At 40.3% G+C, this 24655-nt stretch overlaps 2 protein-coding genes and 1 long non-coding RNA gene across 3 annotated transcripts; 1 reads left to right on the top strand and 2 right to left on the bottom strand.

Annotated features, from left to right (window-relative positions):
* Nucleotides 1–64: 64 nt before the first annotated feature.
* LOC103051419 (olfactory receptor 2D2-like) lies at nucleotides 65–1012 on the bottom strand. Its single transcript, XM_007429525.2, has one exon. It carries the CDS (start codon nucleotides 1010–1012, stop codon nucleotides 65–67), a length of 948 nt encoding a protein of 315 aa, XP_007429587.1.
* A 4550-nt stretch (nucleotides 1013–5562) lies between these two features.
* DHRS7C (dehydrogenase/reductase 7C) lies at nucleotides 5563–23588 on the top strand. The gene is made up of 7 exons (XM_088133435.1): nucleotides 5563–5773; nucleotides 6316–6475; nucleotides 9492–9604; nucleotides 10581–10791; nucleotides 17407–17499; nucleotides 19815–19970; nucleotides 20891–23588. Exons 2-7 carry the CDS (start codon nucleotides 6322–6324, stop codon nucleotides 21097–21099), a joined length of 936 nt encoding a protein of 311 aa, XP_087989561.1. The 5' UTR covers nucleotides 5563–5773; nucleotides 6316–6321; the 3' UTR covers nucleotides 21100–23588.
* Nucleotides 10807–20987, bottom strand: LOC148216608 (uncharacterized). The gene is made up of 3 exons (XR_015794686.1): nucleotides 20856–20987; nucleotides 15170–15299; nucleotides 10807–13878 (listed from the first exon to the last, which is right to left on the bottom strand). It is a non-coding gene; the product is annotated as an uncharacterized LOC148216608 (long non-coding RNA).
* Nucleotides 23589–24655: the final 1067 nt, after the last annotated feature.

The raw sequence follows: 24655 nt of genomic DNA, 5'->3' as shown, positions 1-24655 counted from the left end.
GGCTAAAGATAAAATATGGACCCTCACCATCAGTTTCTGAACAGAGCTGAAGGCAGCTCCAGAGTCATGTCTCTGGTGAGGATTTTTTCTTGCTTAATAATTTCCTCAGAGCACCCTTCACCTCCTTGTTTCTAAGGCTATAGATGAGTGGGTTCATCATGGGGGTGACCACAGTGTACAAAACAGAGACATCCTTATTCTGACCTGTGGCAGAGCTGACGAAGCTAGGCCTCATGTAGGCAAAGATGGCTGTGCCATAGAAAAGGCTCACCACCAGGAGATGCGAAACACAGGTTGAAGCCGCTCGGCGCCGACCCTCAGCCGAACGGATGCGCAAGACGGCAATCACAATGCGGCCATAGGAGGCAGTGATGAGGATGAAAGGCAGAAGCAGAAGAAAGAAACCAAGGACAAACAAAACTACCTCCGCCTCCGAAGAGTCAGCAGATGCCAGCTTCATCACAACCGGTAACTCACAGAAGAACTGATTGATGTGATTTTGGGCACAGTAGGGCAGGTGCAGAGCAAAGGCATTGACAATGAGGGAGTTGAGGAAGCCACTCAACCAGGCAGCTCCTGCTGTCCAGCTACAGAAGTGCCAGTTCAGGATAGTGGTATAATGTAAGGGATGGCAAATTGCCACGTAGCGGTCATAGGCCATAAGACCCAACAGCACACATTCTGCCATACCAAACACCGTGAAAATGTACATCTGGAAGGCACATCGGGCAAAGGATATGGCTTTATCTCTGGAGAGGAGGTGTGCTAACATCTGTGGGATGGTAACTGAGGAGTAGCAGAGGTCCAGCAGAGACAAATGGAGGAGGAAGAAGTACATTGGCGTGTGTAGGCGATGCTCAGCCCCAATCAACATGACCATCATGCAGTTGCCTACTAGGGTAACTAAGTACATGGCCAAAAAGAGAACGAAAAGCATGGTTTCTGACAGGGCCCCCTCTGCCAGGCCCAGGAGGATGAACTCAGTCACGGAACTCTGATTGCACTGCTCCATCAGATGTGCCAGCCAGGCCGCCCCTGAGGAACTGAAACAGGAAGAAGAAGAAGAGTCAGAAGGAAGTTGTATCACTGCTCCCAATACTCACAAATTCTGCACAAAGACGCACTAGTTAGGTCACATACTTGCACAGTGTTTTTCCCTGGGGTGGCTCCAGAATGGGGGTCAAGCAAATAGTTGCTTCCCCCACTCAACCTCTTGAAGTTAATGTAAAAGATGGTATTGCTTCTCGTTCCAGCCACCAGCGGAGGACACAACTCACTCATCCAGAGATTTACTTGGTTCCTATTTTGTTTATACTAAACACACAGGATCTGGCATTACAATGGTGTGATATAGGAGAAATTATGCTTGCTGCTTTCCACATGTAATTCTGCCCACAGCTTTACAGCTACAAGCCATCTTCCCCCTACTCAGTCTGGCTATGCACCATCTTTGCATGTTCAATTTTTTACCAAAAATGTTGGCTGGGCAATTGCTTGCTGTTATTGATTTCTGTCACAACCCAAGCCACAAGATAATTTATTTAAGGAAACAGCTGCAGACAAACAATTTTTCCGCCTGCACTCCTTTTTTTTCCCCCAAACACAATATATTCAGAGAGACATCTAAAGGTGCTTCAGCGTACTGTAACAAGTAATGCCTTTGCTTTAGAATATAAGCCCAGAACTGCAAGGGCAAACTCATTGATACTGTTGTATATCAATGCCCTGGTAAAGCAAGCAGGGACAGGCAGCTGGCTACCCTCCAGATCCATCAGTTTCAGATAAGGCAAGAGGTTAAAGGAGCTGTATTCAAAACATCTGGAAGGTACCTAGTTGCCCACTCATCTTGAAGTTGATCAATCTATTACCTTCTAGCTCTAAGCAAGCCCTCTGGGTATATCTTCTGGATATATGTGAAATAGCACAGTTCCTCAGTCCAAATGATGGGGACTGCTCTCCATATATTAGCAAAATAGTCAATGTGGGCTCTCTTGATTTTGCAGGAGATCTTTACAGATCACCTCTTTGCGTGTTCTTCTGCTTAGTGCTTCTCACATGACTGATACTCTCTGCATGGATGTGGCAAAAGGAGAACTTTCCTAGCAATTATTTGGTGAATTGCAATAGCAAAAGACGATCTGCTTTGCCTGGGAGTAAAACATACAATGGGAAAGTTTGTTGCATCCTGAGAATGGCCCAGTGTGGGAGGGGGGCAGTTGTTTGGGTCAGTTCAGACCAAAAGAGAGCTTTGCCTCTCTTTTCTGGAGACTTCCATGGCTTTCTCCTTGAAGACCTACACTACAGATAGCCAATCTGATATATACCGATTACAATTCTCACCCCACCCCCAACACTCCCTCCCCCGTGTCTAGCTATGTTGGCTGGAGCTAATGGAAGATGCAGTCAAAACAGCCAAACACTTACCTGAACAGCTGAATTCTAGAAGTCAGGCAATGACAGCTGGAATATAGGAAAGGTGAAATCCTTTCCAGAACAGACTACAGGTGTGCCCAGGTGTCCAAACCATAATGGCCATTAGATGTCTCAGTGAAGTCTACAGTCATGGAATAAAGGCAATAATCTTTCCCCTTTATTCCCCCAACCCAGCAATTACAGCTAACCTAGCCTCTGTGAATGGATGTAATTCCCATTAAATACTTCTTGCTACTGCATCTTGTAACAGTGAGTTCTGTAACATAGTGTGTAGTACTATTAAAAGCTAATATATCAGGATGTACGGTATGCAGTTATTCTTTTATTTATCTTTTACCTCCTCTTCATGAATGCCATCGGGAAATCTACCATTGTGAGAGAGAGGAAGACAAAATTGTGATTTCTAGCTACTTTCTACACACTGAGTACATAAATACCTCCCATCTTCCCACCCATCTCACCACCACCACCACCACCATCGTCGTCATCATCATCATCATCATCATCATCATCACCATCATCATCATCATCCCACCACTACTTTCACTCAATTGTGTTAACTTTTCCTTGTAGTAAAAATATTAAGCCATGGGAAACCTCCTTCCATTTTCTGCCCTATTCTTTTTGAGGTTCAATGATCAGAACTGGGCACAGATTTTCAAATACAGGTCTGCATAGTTTGATATAAAGACCTAAATTTCAATTGCATTTTAGTATTCTTTCCTTTTAATTTCTAAAATTGTTTATTTCATTATAACCAGACACTCCATAATTACCAGATTTCAGTTCTGGGTAGGGAAATGGGATAAAGATGTTGCTTTCTGACTAGAGCTCCCTCTCCAAAGTTGTTCATAGAGAAGGGGAAACTTATTGATATATTTTTGTGCCTCTTCACATTTTTTCCCCTGCAGGTAATAGTTTCATTGAGGCTACTATAGAATGTGGGGAAAAGGTTTGGCTCTTGTCATCATTTTCCCTGATCATAACTCTACGAAATTCCAATCCAAATTCTATGTCCACTATTTTTAAGGTAACAGTGAGTAATTTCATTTGCAGAAGTCTGCCTTAACATCTGATTTAGGCCAATATGCTTCCAAATAAATGCTATTTTTCTTTTGCTACAAGCCGAGAGATGGATGGCATTTTGCTGAGAGGGAGAGATTTAAAAAATCAGGAACCTGCCTTTTGCAGTGCCACCGAACTGCACAGATCACAACAATATGATGATTTTTATTCGTTGCACTGCAAAATCTGGACTTTTGCAAATCCCTTTTATTTATTTGAGCAACCAGTTTCTAGAGGAAGCATAATACAATACAGCATTGGAAGCAAACTATGTTTAATATTGGAGATCAGAAATTTAGTCAACACTGAAATATTTGATCATCTGATTTGGGTAACAGCTACACTGTTGCCCTTTTGTTTTCTGAATCTCATACTGTGCCCATGGATCAGTTCCCCAATCCCCTCCAGATATAAAACTTAGAAGCCTGGGATGTTTTCAAAATGAGAGTTGAGAATCTCAAGAATTACATGCTTTTCTTTGGCACTTAAAACATGGTATGATCATCGACAGAATGATTGTAGTCCCCTTGTCTAGATGTCTTTTAGTAAGGTATACTGACATCCACTCCTCTCTCAGCTGTAAATTGCAAGTCTGCTACTACTAAAAGATCACATATGAAATTGACCTTCACGTTGATGGGAACAAATATGCCGCTGAATGAATCAGAGAATGCCTGATTTGTAAAAATTACTATCTGCTCTATTTTCCATTTCCCAAATGTTATAATCACTTTCTTAACAATGACTGGGAGAAATAAGTGAAATCACATTTGACAGAGAATGTATACATTTTATAGCAACAACTGTTTTTCAGAAAAATCACAGTAGAACTTTTAATCGCATACCAGGACAAAATGAATTTGTCTTAAATTAATTACATCCAGTTAATATGATTACTCTCACATATCAAATATTTTCCTTCTACTGGCACATAAAATACTGGCAACATTTGAAAGGACTTTAGAGTCTATCACCAAGGTTTTCAGAAACCTTAAGCTCTGGACTTTGCTTTATGATTAGTAAAAACAAACTCCTTTATTCTTATTAAAAACATGTTTAAATCAACACTGTATGTGCTATGCAAAGAAAAAGTATATTTTCATTAAGATCCAAGACTCGCAGTCCTATTACAGTGAAAGGTATCTGTCATTTCAAAATCCTCAAGAGTCCACTAAATAATACCCATTGTCTGAACTATTAACCAGACTATCAAATGTTCAAACCATGCCTAAAAAAAATTTAATACACAAAACATACTGAGCCCAAGTATGAATTTACTTGCATTATTTTGGTTTTCCAGGTATAGAGTCTTCATGAGACCCAGAGATTTCACTGCCAGAGGTACTTCATCTTTCAGGTATCAGGCACAAATGGACTGATCAAGCTGTCATGCAGCATCACATCCCATGGAGTCAGACATAGCTCATTATAAGATGAAAGTTGGAGCAATTTCTAGGTTTTGCTCCTTCACTGGTTCCTCATTATGCCACAGTTGTCGGCTCCGCTGAAAGTGAAGCCATCTTCAGTTTGCCATTACTTCCCCAGAGGTCCGCTGGGCTCAGCCTTAATCATTTCAAAATGTCATTTGTGCCTAGCTCTAAATTAAGTGTGGGAACTAACTCTGCCATGGCAAACTTTTAACCTGCACAAGAGCCATATTATTTACTGGTACTATTCCTCTTCTAACTAATTAGAAACACCCAAAGCGATAACACTTAAAGAGACACAGTGGCACACCAAACTGGGAGGAAACACTACGTGGTAAACTAGAATATATTAATACTTAAAAAAAATATTCTTATCTACATATAGAAATGTTATAGTCAGTTTCTAGTGGCATTCCCACCACATAAGGATTGTGGAAAGTGAGCTTTCCATCGTGTACTATTGCAAATGGGGCCAGAAACCATGCGAATGCAGGATGGGCTCCTAAAAATGATTTCCTTGCCTCGTGTAACTACAGATTCTGAGAGCAAACAAATAAATGAAGAGACTTTCTTTCTAACATTCTGTATCAGGCTATAGAAGGACGTGGAAGCCCTGTGAAACAAAATAGGTCAGGTATGTGGCTGAGACCACAGATACTATATTTACTTTTTTAAAGTCTGGGATGCAGCTGGGCACTAAACATAGCTGCTTTTGCTCCAAGGACAAGTCTACAGCTGGTGGACTGCTTTCCCTTTCCAAAAATGTCTGCGAGTTTAATTAAACTTCTGGAATAAACCTGTTGGCAAGAGACATCACCTTATCAGCAGACTGACCGCTTGCCTTCCAAGTAAGTTATTAGCTTTATTGCAGAACTGTAGTTGGATGTCACATGGGATTAATGTCTGACGTAATTTGCTGTTTGGTCTTTATAATTTTAAGAGGAAATACTTAAGTTTTTTTTTTCCTCTACTCCTTTCCTTTTTTTTTTTTTTTGCACTGCAATAAATAAATGGATTGCTGCACACAGCTGTTTATAATATATAGTAGGCAATAAGGAAATGGATTTAAATGGATTTGTGTCACAGTCTTGATTTTACAAGATAAAAATATATAGCATGGGTTCATTTGAAGAAGAAAAAAAATGCTCTGCATTTCCAAAGCAAAAACAAAACAATAGGCTTTGTGCACTTTTGAAAATCTCCATATGTACTGAGAGATGCTGAATAAATAATGTTCTATCTTAATTATGGGGTTGGGTCAGGATATGCAATAGATTACCTGTTCTCCTGCTCACTGATCTTTGCTTAAGTATATTTTCAAAAGAAAAATGAATCTTTGTGGCAATTTTGATGGATCTTCTCTGTGACTTCAATTTACCTTTTTCGCTAGGTGACGATGGGTATTTTGGCGATACTAATCCTCCCACTGCTTGTGGTTGGAATCAGTGGGATTGTATACATTTATCGGATGGTTACTCAGCTGATGTCGAAGTCTGCTATGCGGAGCAAAGTTGTAATAATCAGTGATGCTCTCTCTGGCTTGGGCAAGGGTAAGCAGCGCAGCAAGTGACTTATATTCTATAGTGTAACCACACAAACGTACACAGGTTGCAAAAGTAAACATTTCTATGACTGCAGTTTGCCTCCTGGAATCTAGCTATTTGATGCGTGACACATCCAGGATTCTAAGACCTTCAGCATTCATTTAAAAGAAATAGTGCCCTGTTTCTCAACCTTAACAACTTTAAGAAATCTGGACTTCAGTGTTGGCTAGGGAATTCTGGGAGCTGGACTCCAGCCATCTTAAAGTTGCTAAGATTGAGAAACACTGAAATAGGGAAATGTAAGCCTTGTGATTATAAAGGAAAACCTAGAAATACAAGAAGCATTAAATACTCAAAAACTAGAAACTGGACCAGCGATCGAGGCTTCAGCCCCGTAAATCAATAGGGAAGCCATGCAAATAGTGTATTGGAGCAGAGTGGGCCTTTTCAAGTGAGCACATTCGCAGAGGAGTTTCTCCAAATTACTCTGTTTATTCCTATTCACCTATACATTTCTTCCTACAGAATATAATCTATGTTCTGTGCCCAATCTGAAATATTGCCTTCTAATGGTCCATATGCATTCTGTACCTATTATAACACCTTGGAACAAATTACATTGTCTGCAGAATCCCGAATTCCAAATATTGCAGCTTACATAAATCAGAGAAGCTAAACATAATCCATGGGGTATGAAGACGGGGGAAGGGGGGTAAAAAAGGGACTGAACTCTGCATTGACAGTATAAATGTATAACAATAGATCTACAGGTAGTATGATTTTGCAAGAAATCTGATCATGCATTGCTTTGTTGTTTTGTTTGGCGCCAACTTTCAGAATTCAATGTGGTTAAAAATAATAATATTTTGCACAAACTGTAAGCAGCAATAAAAACTTAATTGTATTTATTTAGAGATTTGCATCCACCAATATCTCTTACAATGCAACTACTGAAATGTGGGTTAGGAAGAACAGCACTTAGATCCACAATTAGTTGGAAAAACTGCCTCTACAAACTGTATGCCTTAGGAGAAAAAAAAATCTATTTATAGTTGGCTGGCTGCACTGTAGTGGTGAGAACCATTTGCGCATACAGGACGTATGAAGTGGCAGCAGTGTGATATAAATAGCTTATTTCTGTAATCCCTAAATTATGCACCAGTGGTGAGTTTTAAGGTCCAGGATCAAGCAGTTGAGATACAAAGGGTTATCTTGAAGCAAAATTATTTGCAGACCTTGGAGCAAAGACCTTGAACCTGCAGCCATGGTTTGGTGAATGAATGAAGCTCATAGCTACAGAAATGTCAGGGGAATAGAAAATGATCCCTTTCAGAAGTATGCAGGAAGCTTGCTGCTCTGCTGCCAGTCAGGAGGGAGGAAACAGGAGACATCAACTGAGAAATCATTGGGGTCATGTGCACCATTGGCAAACATACTAGGAAAAATGCATCAAGTGACAGAACAAGACAACATTATACAGATATACATTTCATCCCCAAGTAGTGAATTTTGCAGAACTCTTGTGTTTACTGGAGCTGGACCAGAACAGAGTGTGGAAGATGTAAGAAATCTCTTGTTAAATAGGTAGAGATTATTCCAAATTGTAGATAGCTGTGTTCTTCTGTTCTATAACGTTGCTTAATCATATTGCCAGATTTCTCTTATATAGGGTATCCTACAAGAAGATTGTGGTATGTTTTTATGAAAAGGAGAATGCTGTTCACCTATTTTAAATATTTTGTCCTTATTTTCACATAGAGAGAGATGCATACTGTGGTTGAGTTCATGCATCTCACTAATCTAAAATGTGGTGGCTTAATTTTTAACTCTGTGTTGTATAAACCCAAGAAATCAAGTTAATTCAATAAAGTTTGATTCAGTTAATGATTTTACTCTGGGTTTTGGCCAAAAAACCATTTGCTCCTTCCAAGCTGCCATTTTGTCTCTTTCCCTGCTAACACTGTATTTTCTGGTTTTCTCTTCCATCTGGCATTCCATGCTGCAGCTACTGAGCATGCTCTGTGTATCCTAGGCTATTTCTTGTGAGGATGTCCAGGGGTAGAATTCTTTCTTTTTTCTATCACAAGGTGACAGCCACAGTGACTATCAGCAGCCAATTCTCTCTTGGGCACTCTTGCCACTGACATACTGTACGTTGTTGAAGCTCATGAAGTGTTGGCTGCCCAGAGTTCCCAGGCTTACCTTTCCAGGATGGGGAGGGGAGACCTTTGGAAGGCATCATCACCACTGCACACTACAACTGCCCCAGTGGTGACTTTCTATGGAAGATATTTCCAGCAATTCATTTCCAAGCTGGTAACAGAGGAAGATACATCTCTTCCACCACATCCTGTGTGGATGACGCCAAGAATCAGAGACAAAGCAAAAATCCTGCTCTGGTATCCCTCTACATTTCTACATTGAATGAGGAGTATTAAATAAGCTGCTTTTTACCTCACTCAGCATAGACATGCAGCAGGCTCCTGACCTTGCTCTAGCAACATGGATGCATTTATGGTGATCTGAGAGAAATGGACCCTGAGCTCCTATGTCCACAGGCCCCCTACATGAACGGTATTTCTTGGTTGATGATTTCTGATGATTTCACTTAACTTCTTTGCATACGCCTCTCACTGCAGAGGATCTGCTCACTGGAAACATCATGACGTCTTTGCGTTTTCAGTACTGTAGCCCAACTGCAGTGGTCCTGGGTTCTACTTGTTGCACCCAATGCTTTGCACAAGACTTCATAGAATCCATTTGTAAGCAAACGGAGGTACAAATATGTTTGTTTGGAAATGTACGGATTATAGCTTGAGGGTACAGCGCATTTGTTTAACCATCCATAAGATCTGTATTTGAAGCATAAACAGTTGAGTGTGTGTGTGGGGGGGGGTCCATCTGTGTGGTAACGCTGAGGTGAGAAGAATATTTTTTCTGTTGTTAGGGTTGAATGAGCAAGAACAGAGATACAGTATTACTATTCCAATTAACTTGAATTATCCCTTGGTTTATCTTCCAGAATGTTCACGAGTATTTCATACAGGAGGAGCAAGGCTGATTTTGTGTGGGAAACACCTGGACAAATTAGAAGCTCTCTATGATGCTTTAAACAGTGTGGCTGATCCTACTGCAGTAAGTCCCTTGTATTGCATATCTTTAAAGAACTATATAAAGGCAACAAAAGAGACACTTGATATAGAATGGCCAGGGTTTTGTGTTTTTTTTAGTATGTCTGAATTAAAAATTGCTTGCCAACAAACTAATTATCTACAGGTTAATTATTCATTCTGAACCTGTGGATAATTAGTTTGATAAAAGATGGCAATAGACCACAGGCTGTAAGATGTAGTTTCAGAAAAATATAGATGATCACTCAACATTTCAAACAGTATGCAGTGCATACAGTATAAACCCTGCAATATTTTTAGCATTCGATCAAGACAAACTTATTTCCCAAGACATTTTAAAATTAGTTTTATTGCCTCTCTTTGCAATTTTATGATTTTGTTGTCTCTCAGTATTATCTTATAGGATGAATGATAACACTGTTTAATTTATATTATTATGCATTACTGGAAAATATCAAAATTAAGACCAGTCTAGTTTGGTTGTTTTTAATTGATGAATGAATGATGCTGCTTTATAGTAAAGAGGTAGTGTACATGATACACATTTTTTTCCCCATATAATCACAACCAGTTATTTCCAAATATGAGGTCAGAAAATTATATAAAGAGACACATAGGTGATCCTGGATTTAATCAGCAGGAGGACTACCAAATCTTCTAAAGTGACACTTCTATCAAAGGAACTGCTACTAATTATACCTTTAATGTACTGATTCTACTTTATGTTGATCTTTGGATCTGATTTCCTTCTACATGGTTGTGCTCATCTGATAAACCCCATTTCTTCTACCGTCAGCTAGGCTGACTGGGAATTCTGGGAGCACTACATCCAAAAGTATGCAAATTGGGGAAGGTGCTTTATTGTCTCATACGGGAATTAGCTCTTTTTTTGTTAAGTATTGTACTTCAAAAACTACTAAGATATCTCTGTATTACAAGCGACATAGTGCGGTAACAAAAAAACCCTGCTTCTTTTGTAGACATTTACACCGAAGCTTATCCTTTTAGATCTTGCTGATGTAAACTGTATCCAAGATGTAGCTAAAGAAATCCTGGATTGTTACGGATGCGTTGATGTACTCATTCACACTGCTAGCACAACAGCCAAGGGGACAGTTCAGAACATGTCACTGGAACTTGACAAAAAGATCATGGATGCCAACTACTTTGGACCTATAACACTCACCAAAGGTATATGGAAGACTGCCTCTGTTATCTTGTTATTTCTCTTTCAGGAAGGCTATATTTTTGCCCTTGAAAGGGAAGAATCATTAGTACATTTTATGCATACCTATCTCAATTTTATGCCAGTTTAACTGTCATGGCTTTCCCCAGATAATCCTACAAGATGGAGGGCTGCATGCAAATCCAATTGCCTAAGGCTCCCTGGAGAGAATAAAACCTGTACCTGTAGGACAATACGCTTTAATTTCTAATAGCTCTTTCAGCTCTTACTAGATTTGACTCAGTGGTGTGTAAGTACTTTGAACACCCCTACTTACTCACATAGAAAAGAGGAGGAAGGAGAAAGAAATGGAGGTGGGTTAAATAAAGAAAAAATGATGCAGTGATTTTAGTAACTTCTGCTTACATCTGCCTTGATTGCAGACTTAGGTGCATTGTGGAATTATTCCAAGGACTTGCTGAGTTTGAGGAGAGGTTTATTAATGAAGGGGCTTTGGCAGAATATTGCTTGCTTATATAGCATTTTCCTCTAATAGTATATTTATGTAACGACTCACTTGTTGCGCTCAGCCTTAATCAAGGTGTTTACTGTTGTTGGTTAGATGCCACTGAGTCAGCCCTGACTCCTGTGGACTGTATGGAAGAATGTCTGCCATCTTATCCTTTCTCTGGTGATAGCTGCAGCTGCTTTGGTCTTTGACCATAAAATCAATCCAAGCCACTCAACAACTGATTCAATTGTTGATTGATTGATAATCCACAGCTCTTTGACAGACCCTCCAACTCTAATATTAGCTGTTTCTGGGGATGTATTAGTTACTATAAAAAAGAACATGCAAAGGGATTTATGTGCACTAAAAATACAATCATTATCATTATGTAGGCAACATTGCCCCTGCCCTAGGCATCCACAGAGTTTTGCAAGGAAGTCATCCCATGTCTACTTTCTGAGACTCCCATGTGTTCCAGAAGCCAAATAGCACATGGTACTGGACACATTGGAGGTACCTGCACCCAGCTATAGAAGTGAAGCTTCCCTTCTCTCAAAAAGTCCCTATTGTACACATGATCACCTACAGAACAGGCTGCATCATTTGTGGGACACTGGGGGCAGATTTCCATAGGCTCTAGTTTATAGACTTTTGTGAAGTATAAGAAGAATGTCTGAATATGCCAGTTCTAAAGCTAGGATTGATTCTATGTACTCTTTGTTGTAATTCCTCATCCCCGTAACTACTTTTAGCACATTATACCTTCCCCAATACTACTCCATTTGCCATATGCCTCAAATATTTATTGCTATGAACTAATCTCTGCAGCAAGAGTCTGACTCTTGGGAACTTATTTAGAGTCCAGGAGGAGGTTAATCCCATCTACTGTGTTTGCTTATTAATTTTTTACAAACAACTCTCTATGGATGATTTCATTATTGCTTTACGTCCTGCTTCTGAGGTCCTCAAAAAAGTTTGAAGGGAATACTAAATATAGACACCAGAAATAATTACTACTCATCGTGGTTTTGGAAACAATATCTCAGATGTGTGGTACAATCAAGAATATGAAGATTTGGTTTATCATGGAAAAATAAAAGAATGAGTACCGTATTTATTGGCGTATAACATGCACAGGCATATAACATGCACCTTAACTTTAAGAAGGAAGTTTGGGTAAAAAAACTTAAATTTAAAATAAATGACTTGGAAGCAAAATAAAGGGAGCTCTGAACTTTTTGTTTATTAATATTTATACCACTTATAAAGTAAATACGTAATATGAAAGAAAAAGCACCTCTTTTGTATGTTGTAGGCTGGCTGTGTGTAGTGTGTATGTACCATTAGTGTTTGTTAGCTGTGTGTATTGTGTGGTAATGGTAATCTGTTTATTACCATACTGGTACTTATTCCCTCCCTTCCTGCTTACCCGTCTGCAGCAGGCAGGCAGGCAAGATCTCTGGTGGATCAGTAGGGGCTAAAAATCCCTGGTGGTCCGAGTGAATTGGGAGGTACAGTCATTTATTATTAGGGTATGCCTCCTCTGTTTGCAGTCTTTAGTGACATCACCCGTGCAGTCTGGTACTATGATGGAATGGGATTATGAAGGCCAGGCTCAGGGAGATAAGCATTTTCTTAGCTCGCCGCAGGAGTGTGGGAACTACAAGAGGATGAGACTGACACCTCCCTGAGGAATTTACATTGTTGTGGCTGGCTGACTTGGGACCTGGGGTTTCAGTCTGGGAAGATTCTTGCTAGAGGTTGTAGCTAATAAACATAGCTGAACTGATTTTGCATTGTCTTTTGGAGTTCCTTGGGCTAGGGCTGACATCAATCTTCCCAGACTGAAACCCCAGGTCCCAAGACAGCGGTTGGTTTGCAAAGTTGGAGGCCCGGGGAATGGGTGGCGTGCGGCTCCCTGCCTCCCCCGCCAGTTTAGCAAACTGAGGAGCTGCTGCAGATCTGCTCTTTGCGCTTTGCTCTGACACTGAGTGCTGGAGAACTCCTGTCTCCCAACGGCATGGTGCAGCCTTCGAAGGAGTGCCAATTCCCTCCTGGGGCGGCCGGGCTCTGCGCCTCCCTCTGCGGCCATCTGGAGCGGTAGCGCTGGGTTGCGGCAGCTGCCAAAAAAGAAATGCTCTCCCGGCCACCCGGCGCTTTGCTCTCCCAGCCCTGCCACTTGAGGTGAGAAGCCGCAGGGCATATCAGCGTATAACACACAGCTAGGATTTCAGCCCCAAATTTTAGGAAAAAAGTGCATGTTATACACTGATGAATATGGTGAATACATAAACTCATTCATAGCTGTTGGAAATCATACGGTAGTACTCTCCTTTTGAATTCTGTTTGTTCTTGGATTACATCCTGCCAGTTTCAGATTATATCATGTATGCATGTCCTGCCAGATTAAAAATGTGCTTCCAGATCATATGGATCTGACTCAAATTGAGATCATAGCACATTCCCATGGTTTATTTCAAAATGGGTTTATTGTTCATTTCATAATATATTCACAAAATTGTATTGAGTATCCAGTCTTCCGTTTGCAATCCTCCTGTGTTTTCTCTACTGCATCTTCATCTTTCTTCCCACTGTAGAAAATCTATTAAAAAGGTAAACACAAGATGAGTACACCATTTTTTAACTACTAGTGATAGGAATCCTCTACCTGGAACAATTATAGTGCTCAGCGATGAGTTTCTAACATGAGAAATGATATGGAGTTTCCATGCAAAGGTTATACCTTTTGTCTGCTACAGGACATAACCTTAACAGCTGCATGGTGCCAGTTGCCAACCACTGCTGATGCACAGATAGGAAGAAAAAGTTCCACCAGGTTTGCAATCTTGGAAAGACAGTCATTTCCTCCTTCCTGTACTTATGCATTGGGTAGAATATGCCCATCATGTACCTTGCCATTCACCAATAATTGGCTGAAAGGGTCTGTGATTTGCAGCTGGCAAGAAGAATGCAAAGGAGAAGTGGACTGGATGTAGCATGTAGTGGGAATCGCTTGCAATTTCGATGGGCATGGCCAAACTGAGGGGTGCATATATGGTTGATTGCATAACTATTTGCTCTATGTGAAAGAAAATACGGGGAGAAAAAAACTGTAGGTAGCTTATCTGCAGGCAGCATGTACAGTAGTATGCTGAAAGCATTTTCAGCAATAGAAAAAAAAATCTTTCTGAGTGGGAAGCAATTGCTGCTACCTAAAAAAAAAAAACTAATTCAGAAATGCAGACTTTTGATGTGGCTGTGATTAAGACGCTAATCTTAATCCAAAAAAAAAAAAGACTGAAACGAAAACAAGAACTGTCATTTAAAAAAAAGTTTGTTGTTTAATTGCTAAGGTATTAAAAATGCATACAGATGAATTCTATCATTGTTATCTGGATGGCGAATGGCTGAGTGAGTGTGAGGTATGTCAGCCCTGCCAGATAACCTAGTATTATTATGCCCATCTTGCAGGCAGGGAGAAGTGGTGTACAGTTTCCTGCAGAGTTATCCAGGACTGTTATTCAGGTGTCTGGTGTGCTTTTCTTTTTAAGGGAAATGCAGTGGGATAGCTGAAATGAACTGTAGTACAAAGCAAAGACTCCCTCGAGTTGAGCTCTGGTAACTACACGGACATACAGTATCCATGTAGTTTTCAAAGCATGGATACGGAAATAATTTGCCACTGCCTTGTTCTGTTTCTATTATCTATTTCCTAATCTAGCCTATGGCCATGGAATTTCCTGGTAGCTTCCCATCGTAGTATAGTCCAAGCCTATTTAGGTCTCTGACAGCTGATATACTAAGCTGCAGCAGAGTATTTTACTGAGGATTAGAGAAGTTGCTAGGGTAAATAGTGGCAGTGTTTAACAAGGCAGCAAATTTTCTTCTCTTACCTCCTGGATGGGGCCTCTTCTCCCTTTGAGAAAATCTGGGTGTTGAAGAAATTTGGTGTGTGGCTGCTTAGAAGTTAGTATCTTGTCTCATGTGGTAAAGAACTCTATCCACAAATCTCTTGTGGGTCACCTAGAAGAAATTAGGTGAATTGACATTGCGTTGATAAAGGAAACCAAGGAAGTTATTTATTTCTTTATCAGATTTATGCTCTTCCTTTCCTCCCCAAACAATGTTCAAGGTAATTAGCAATTACTTAACTGCCTTTTAACTGATCAGAAACATCTCTGCCTAATCTGTATTGATCACCGATGCCTTTTTCTTCATCTCAGGCACAATTATCAATTGCTATTTTAGGATTTGGACAGGTTTTTTTGGCTTTCAGTTCCTGAGGATTTTAGCTACAGGTAGAAAAAAATATTGTCTGGATCCTGTGTTTACCCACTGAAAAAGTACACCTAGCAGGCGTATCCACGAGGTATAGTAAAAAAAAAGTTAAGTTGGTGGCCGCAACGGTGTGATCAAAGCTCCACCTGTTTTTTACATGTAATGTATATAAAAACAATTACAGCATTGTACCCACATCTTGACTTTTTTTTTTTTTTACCATACTACTGAGGATCCCCCAATTATATAGTACAGTACACTAATTTCTCAAGGTCACCTCTACCTATTTTGTAGACTTGCTGGCCAAGCTGCTAATTGCTAGTAATACTAGATATTGCAAAGCAGTTTTTTGAAACTGATTAGGTTTTTAGAATTATTATTAAATGGGCAACCACACACACACAGACACAAATACCTGCAGTTTCAGAAACAAGCATGCAATTCCAGTGTAAACATCATTAGTGTAATATAAAAGGTATGTGATGCAGAAGTTATATTAGGTTTGCTTAAAAAAGAAGTGACTGATCAACGAAGTGAGTGCCAGACAGTACCCAAAGATCCATTTCTCCTCACCCCTTTTGCAAAACAGCATTTGTGCTACATGGAGAATGTTTGCTAGTTTTTCCAAGATGAGCTGCATAGAACCTTTGCTTTGCACACAGCAAGTTCCAGTTTTAATCCCTGCAAAAGACTCCAGTCTCAGCCCTGCTGCCAGTCAGTGTAAACCAGTCTTCCCTTAATTATGTACTGTAGAAGACTAGGGTTAGGGGTACCATGTATGGGCTGTGAAAATGCAGACAGCCACTAGATGGCAACAAAGAACTAGACTGTTTGGCATCTCTTTGCTGCCATCTAGTGGTCACCTGGTATCTCTAACCAGCATTCCCCAAACAACTTAAAAATCTTCAGCAAGATACTAGCAGTCTTTTGGATGAAAATTCACAGAGAACATGAGCTTTATCCCTTGTTAAAAAGATGGATGCTGATATGTTCTTTGACCTTGAAAAATTTAAGAAATACTGTGGTAAGCCATATTAAGCTAGTTGTAGGTATCTGATTTGAGGTAATGTAGTAACTTCCTATTGGTAAAAAAAAAAATCCAACAGCACACAAACACACAACAAATAACAGAAGTAACATTGAGCAGCTGTGTGGTGGTGACTCATGCTACACACATCAATTACAGTATTATCCTATGTTGCAGCTTTGTTCCTTTACCCAGAAATACTGTTCTAGACACCCTATGAAACTGGTTATGTGGTTCTGATTCTTGATGGTCCATAAAACATAGATAACATAAAGGCAATAGAGAAAAAAAGATGGAGATTTAAATAAGAGACCCCTCCATAGTAATGGAATTACTCTAATGGTTGCCTAAAGATTCTCACAAGTAGAGAAGTACAATATTAGGATACGAAGTGAACAAGGGTGCTTCAGAACTGGCATGAGCATCCTTGCTTCTACTTGTCAGCTGTTCCTTAAAGTAGGTGGGTTTTTCCCTCGGGATGCACAGAAGTTCCCCACATTCAGGAAAACATGTTTCACTTAAGAAAGCCTTAAGGCAGTAACAGGAGACAACACGTGATCATATCCTATCACTGGCTCCTCAATGCCTCCTTAACCCAAACATGTCTTTTCCTAAGCCCAGGCAACGGTAACCACCCCCTCAACTTTCACTTCTTTGTATAATTGTGTATTGCACTAATGCTTACCGTTTCATAATTGTACATAGTATTCTATAAACTGATATTTTACTGTGATCCTTTCATTTGTTATTGGTTTAGTGGATCAGGGATTTGTATTTTTGTTGCTGTTAATCAAAACTTATTTTCTCTCACATTTTGCTCTCCAGCTTTTCTTCCCAACATGATCTCCAGGAGAACTGGTCAAATTGTGCTAGTCAGTAATATCCAGGGAAAATTGGGTGTTCCCTTTCGTGCAGCCTGTAAGTTTATGAATCTAACTTTTTTATTTCTGGGCAATTAGAAGAATATGAAACTTGGGGCCCTCCAAATGTTCTGAACTTATTAATTGGGCTAGTATAGCAAATGGCAAGGAACTGCAGTATTAGAGCCCAAAACACTTGGAGAACCCTGAATACATTTGAGCTTCCCTGGCTCCAGCTGTTATTCAGAGAAAGGCAAAAGCTTTAATTTCACCACGTAAGAGCAGCCCTCAGTTCTGCCACATGCTATCCTCAGAGTTCTTCCATATTTATCAGAAGATATACAGTAGATGGACCTGATCACTGAATCCATGTATTCCTCCATGTATTACAGACAAAATGCCATTGAACAGTCATTTCAGTCATCTGTGTGCCCACTTTGGATGAAGGCAACATGCAATTTGCCTGATTTTGATTAAGTATAGCTATAAGCTATAATTTAGGGTATGGTGCAAACTCAGTCAATTATGGCTTATTCAATGAACCCTGATTATACACATCATAGTGCGGCATGATGTGTGAACCTTGTCATTACCTTCTATTACTTTCTGTCCGAATTGCGACTTCATCTTTTAAGAAGTTCATAATAAACTGGTATCTGCTGATACTTTTGATTGTGTAGGTTATCAGATCATTTTGTTTTTTTGCTGAAATGACTTGGATGGATGGATTAAAGAATCAATAAAGGGCTTGTGGACAGCCTAATTAAGGTGCTGTCTGCAAGCCCAGCAGTAAAATATATCGGCTTAAATTGTGCTTCTCCCACTAATGAATCCAATTCTGCCACAGACTGGCAAATGTATTGTTCTTACTTAATGTAAGTTAAAATAAGAAAAGAGATTGGTAGATTCCCCTGGCTTCATTTTCCCTCCCATCCAATGTTACCCATTGATGGGAAAAAGAATCATTCTTCTTAATGTGGGATGGGGCAGAGTTTAATTATTGTAAGCAGATGCTTGGAACAGGAGGTTTAGCCATCTGTCAGACTATCCAGCTGACATCTGATGACACTGGGAAGGGCACCAGGTGAAGAAGGAGAAAGCTTTCATGAAGCTCCTGCTAAGTGCAGCACCTCCTCCAAACCTCTGGACCATCAGTTGGGCTATTTCTGAACATGCGTCTAACATTCCTCTAAACTCATTTTCAAAAATTGCCTAGCTGACAGGTCACAGGAGTAGAGGAGAGTGGGGTGCAGGAGGGAATAATTGGTGATGAGCATGCTGTATCATTATAGTGCTGCGAGGGAATGTCACTACTCTTGACAAGTGACCAAGAAGACCAGTATTGAGTTTGTGGCCAGCAGCCCCACAGAAGCAGCCAATGGGATATTGTGATTGGCCTGTGTATAACAACAGACATTACTATGACATCTAGTATTGCCCAAATGGAATGGAGCAGGCAAAACGCCATCATACTCCCCTCAAGTATTATAAATAACAGTAGTGAACTGCACAACCACTGGAATTGCTGCTGCAGTTCTGAAGACACTGAATGGTCAGATGATAGTTGTAGCACTTGTGTGGAGGTCCTCAAAAGTAAAAGTAGTAAATTTAGGAAAAGAATGACTACATGAACTAGTGATACCCAACTGGCAGAAGCCTGTTCTCTTTCCTGCTTTACACTGACCTTCTATGTGGCAGAGGGCTAGGACTTTTTTAGAGAGCACGATTTCTGTATTTTAAAACACAGGTTGAGCATTCTTTCAGAAAAGTGCTAAACCTGTGTTTTTAAGGATCCAGCATAAGACAAGTGCTAAGGCAAGCACTGGTTAGGCCTTATGGAGGCAGATGTTTTGCTGGAAGCCAAGTATCTGGCCTCTTCTGCAGCAGAAGCCGAAATGGACCTGGAGGGCAGTTTCCAGCAACTGGAGAAGGGGGAGCCTGCTTGAAGCAGCCTAAAGAATCCAGTAAGAACCAGGCAGATCCCAATTGCTTACTGTGTCAGCAACCTCATCACCAGTGAGCTGTGCCAGATTGTATCCAAGACAAAAATTGTTTCAGGAGACAAGAGAAAACACTACTTTGAAACTAGTACAGTAAAGGACAACATTAAGCTGCCTCAGATATGGGCTGGAGATGAGATGAAGATATGGCAGGAAAAAAAAAATTCCAAGGCATGTTCATGGCATATTAGAGGAAAGTGAGGAAACACCTAGAATAATGGCTTATATTTTATTTCTTTTCTTCGTATAGGGCTAGGTGACACTGAATCTGACCATTAGAAGAGCTAACATGGATGGATGGAAGGATGGATATATTATAATATCATATTATGTTCCTTACTTGAATCTCTCCCTCTCTCTGTTTTGCACCTAGATGCTGCTTCAAAGCATGCTGCTCTGGGTTTCTTTGATTGCCTGAGGGCAGAACTGCAGGAATTTGGTGTTTGTGTCAGTACTGTGACTCCAAGTTTTATACGTTCTGATCCTATTCAACTACAGCCTAAGAACTGGGAAGCCTCCACATGGAAATGTAAGTTGTTCACACTGGGATGAGCAACAGAACACAAGCAGAACTAAAAGATAAAAATGCCCAAGGCTGAAAAAAAAGATGACTTAGACAAATAACTTGTTGACAAAATTCAAAAGTCCCAGTCTTTTGAGACAAAGGCTTGGGATATATTTCCTCTAAAGAATCTAGTATTATCAAGCTTAGATGTTTCAGAACCATGACTGATGGTTTGTAATTGGAATGTAAGACAACACATTCAAATCCCTTTACTAGAAATATACTTTCTTTTTTCAAAAGTAGGGAATGTTAGTGTTAACTATCACCATTCATACATATTTTTTCTGTCCTATTAATGGATATGGGCAAACCAGTTATAAAGTACTTAGAAAAGGCATTACTACTTGCTCCTAGCCCAGTGAACAATACATTGACCACAAACAGCTATCATAACTATCAAAAAGTGAGTGTTTCTGACATCCTTGTGATAAATAATGCAGATCCCTTCCTAACATGGCCACTAGCCCTTTAAAGAAAAAATGAAATCCTGCCTTTAAAATGTAGAGTTAAAAGTAAAGGACAATATGTCCCTTGTTTTGCAATATTGGAGCAGTTTTTAGCATTTTTTTAAAAGTTTTGGGTCTCCTTTTTATCATGTAGTCTGCTAAAAGCAACAAACATTAACCTGGCTGACTATTCCCCCAGAGCAACATTTCATCATTTTAAGATTGCTTTCAGCATTATTCCTTATCTTTTTTCTTTGAGATAGCATCTCCCCTTCACTCTTCCAAAATGGTTTTTTTCTTTTTACTCCCCCCACAACTCAGTCCCAGGTAAATGGACTAAACTACCCATTGAGCTTCATGTTGTCTTGAAATGAGGTAAGACCTTGACACAGCAGCAAGGTACCTTTTTTAACATTTTGCTGTTTGCCCAATTCCCAGACTTCTTCAGAAAGCCAGCTTATGGTGTCCGCCCAATGGAGGTAGCAGAAGAAATTCTACGGACAGTGAGCAGAAAGAAGCAGGAGGTGTTTATGGCGAACCCCATTGCAAAGGCAGCCGTCTATACTCGCACTTTCCTCCCAGAATTATTTTTTGCTGTGGTTGCTGCTGGAGTGAAAGAAAAACAGAAAATCAAACTTGAAAACTGATTGCATCAAGCTCATCTTCCTTGGTAGAAGGGTTGTGCCAGTTCTCTCTTGCAGAGCTAGAGATAGGCACCATGGAAGAATATTGTACAAATCCAAGTGAAACAAAAATATGTTGTATTTGAGGATCTGGAGGCAGTGGAATAGGGTACGGTCTTTTCATCTATCATTAAAGTTGCACTGTGGGCTATGGGAGAGATCAAAGGACATTTTCCAGGGTGCCAAGTGAGTCATCAGAAATGGGCCCACGGACTCCCTGGAAACTGCCATTTCAAGAGAGTTAATAGAAAGTATGAGTTGTCTGGGTGTTGGGTGAAGTTCTCAGAGCAGCTGTGGAGGTCAAGAGAATTGTAAACTGATATTGAAAAAATGGGGAATCTCAGGAATCAGGGAGAATATGAGTGCTGGATGTATGGAAAAGAAATTGAGAGTATAGGAAGAGTGTGTGGTTCTGGTTTCATACCAGAGTGCTTGGATCTTAGAAGGTAAATTGGTTTGACATATAGGAAGTTCTCAAAGGAAACAGAAGAAGGTTTCCTAGCCTTTGCTTTTTTGTGTGATTAAGTGAACCTTTCAAATCTGTAGTAGTGCTTGGTTTTTATAGCTTTTAGTTACAAAGAATTAAGCAAACGCCTAGGGTGGAGATGAAACATTCAATGTTTCAAAATGTTGCAAGGGTTCCATTCCACATTGGTACATATGTCCAGTTTTGGGCAACTGAATAACCTTTAAAAGACAAACGTTTGCAAGATGGTGGTGGGGAGCATATGATGAAATGTGTATCATGATGTTATGATGCACATCCTCATGGCTTACCTGCTAGTGTGAGACATCAGGACACAAATATGTAAGGATGAAGTATATATCATAATGTCACCATGTGTGCTGTCATTTTTACACAACCCTGGCTTGCTGCTGACAACTGACCAGCACTGGCAGATGCATGCCTTTGATAAATATTGGCACTGATCCTCTCACACTGCCTCCTTTTCCCCATGCAATGCTACAGCTTCACAGAAGTCTCAGAATTTAAAGGACATCACAGCTCTAAACACAGAAGTAATTGTTTTCCTTAACATTTTAAGCTTCGCTGTGCCATTATAGTGATAGTACAGAGGCGGCAGCAGGGCTCAAATTACTGAAGGAAAGTACTCCACCTTAAATTTGGAATTAGAGACGGGGATCACAAATTTTAAGTGTTCTCTAACTTTTCCCACCATAATAGACTGTGAGTGGATTACTCTGATAAGACTAGCTATAGTAGGATTCAGTACTTAGCTAAACCTCCATTATCTATATTCCCTGGTTATGGCTACCAGGTGATACGAACTTTTATCAATCAGATGGTCAAGCTATACAGTTACTTGGGCTTTAAATTCTAGAGCGATATTTGTTGTGATGCACCTCCAGTCAGGCCACCACATCTGGACTGCAAAAAATCAAGATGAGCTCTAGAAAGTCACAAAGTGTTAGTGTTCGCTGTACGTCTTTGTTGCCATCTAGTGGTTATTTGAATTTTTGGAGCCCAAACTAGGGTACTCCTGCAGTGTACAGTGTAATGTGTTCTGGGGGTCGTTCAACATGCATTTGTCCTTAAAGCAGCTCTTCTCTACCTAAGTGTTTCTCAGTCTGCTGTTTCCCCTCCCCCCACACACATACACACAGGTCAAACTACAACTCTTGTCATTCCCAGTCAGTGTGATAAGTGATAGTATTAGCCAGGAGTGATAAGTGTGATCGTGCAGGGTCTAAAGTTAGGAGAAGGCTGAGGCTGAGAAGTGAAGGCAGACAAGCGGAGTTGAGAGTTTTATAGAGAGAGGCTACGTTTTCTGGCACTAAACTGGAGAAAATTAGCACTAGCTTGGTTCAACTGTTTTATGTAGCAACTGTATGGGAGGTTCATCTGGAGGGCACCAGGTTGGGAAAGGTGATCTGCCCATCACAGAAGGAAGAGTGTTTATATTCTTACTATATGAATATGGTTTGTAGAAAGACTGTGCACACCTCTATGAGTGTGGAGATGTCCATTATTAGTGAAAAAGAATGTGAAGTAAATAGGAGAGAGTGTACTCTTTGTGAAAGTGTTGTTAATGTGCCTTATGAGAGGAGGTGGGGACTGAACTGAAAGATGGCTGCTGTTAGGTCTTTATTTGTTGCAACATTTTGTAACGTTGGTTCCCCAATATTGCGCACTAGGGAGATGTGTTCTTGTTCCAGGTATAGGGGAGGGGAACAAGCTCTAAAATCTTCCTGGACTCCACTGCCTGTCTCTTTATTTCTCTCCCAATCACCACCTGACATTTTGTTATTCTCATCAATAAAAGCAATTTATACTTCTGAGAACACATTCACTGATTTAGAAACAGCCATGAGGGAAACATTGGATTAACATACTTGACAAGAAGATAGAAGTTGTGATCCCTTTTCTTCCAGATGTCAGGGCCAACAACCTTGCCTTGAGGTGACATAAATAAAGCTCCTGTTTGAACGATGTCCAGTAGTTCATTTTCTTGTCCTCTGCTAAAGGTTGCATTTCTGCCATTGTCAGGCAAATGTGGCCACTTCTAGTACAGTGTCTCAGGGGTGTTTTCATTTACTCTTCCTCTTTTAAACTGAGTGGTTCCCAAAATAGCAAAGAAAGCAGCTAAAGTTGGAGCTAACCTAAGCTCGAAAGGACAGCCATTCCAGAAGGCTGGCACTGCCAAAGAAAATCAGTGCCTCTGAGACTCAGCCCCCCACAATTCCTAGGCATGGAGAACCATCAGCTGCAAAATCAAATTGGTTGGGCTAATTCTAGTGGACAAATATAGTACTGAAGGTAACTTGGTGCCAAGCCATAAAGGGCTTTATAGATTAACATAAGCATTTTAAATTGTACCTGGAAGCCTAAGGAAAGCCAGTGCAGGGCTTGTAGGTGTAACATGTTCCCACTGGTGAGCACAACATGGGCTGCTGCATTTTGAACCAATTGAAGCTTCCAAGTGATTTTTAAAGGCAGCCCCGTGTAGAGGGCATTGCAGCAGTCTAAGTGAGTTGTAAAGAAGGCATGGGTCACTGTACCTAGGATCTCAACTGGAGCTGGGTGAGGTCCTCCTTAACCATGGCTTCTACCTGTTGTTTCAGCAAGAACTACAATTCAGATAGATCCCCAAGTCACTGCTCCTTCATGGGTAGTGCTACGTTATCTAGAGACACCACTGGAGCTACCCAAGAATCATGATGGAAAAACTGTAACTCCATTTTAGTAGGACTTAATTTTAGACTGTATTCTCACATCCAGACCTTCACAACTTCTCGGCACCAGGGCAAGACTCAACAGTATAGCCGTATGGCTGAAGTAGAGATGTAAAGCTGAGTATCACCAGTATATTAAAACAGTAGTGGGGAGAGGACCAATCTCTGCAGCACCCACAAGGGAACAGCCATCAAGCCAACATCTCCTCTCCTACCATATAATCCTGGTAATATCAAGATTTGTGTCTGCTATTAAATACCTTCTAAAATCTGACAAAATTGCTAAATAATTCTAGAGAACAATGTATAAACTGATCCTGAGGTT

The sequence above is a fragment of the Python bivittatus genome, unplaced genomic scaffold (genome assembly GCF_059951505.1).
Source record: "Python bivittatus isolate LINGU-HERP-01145 unplaced genomic scaffold, Pbiv_v1 ctg000080_np1212, whole genome shotgun sequence".
NCBI lineage: Eukaryota > Metazoa > Chordata > Lepidosauria > Squamata > Pythonidae > Python > Python bivittatus.
Note: the sequence above shows the minus strand (reverse complement) of the source record. Positions and strands in the feature narration are given on the sequence as shown.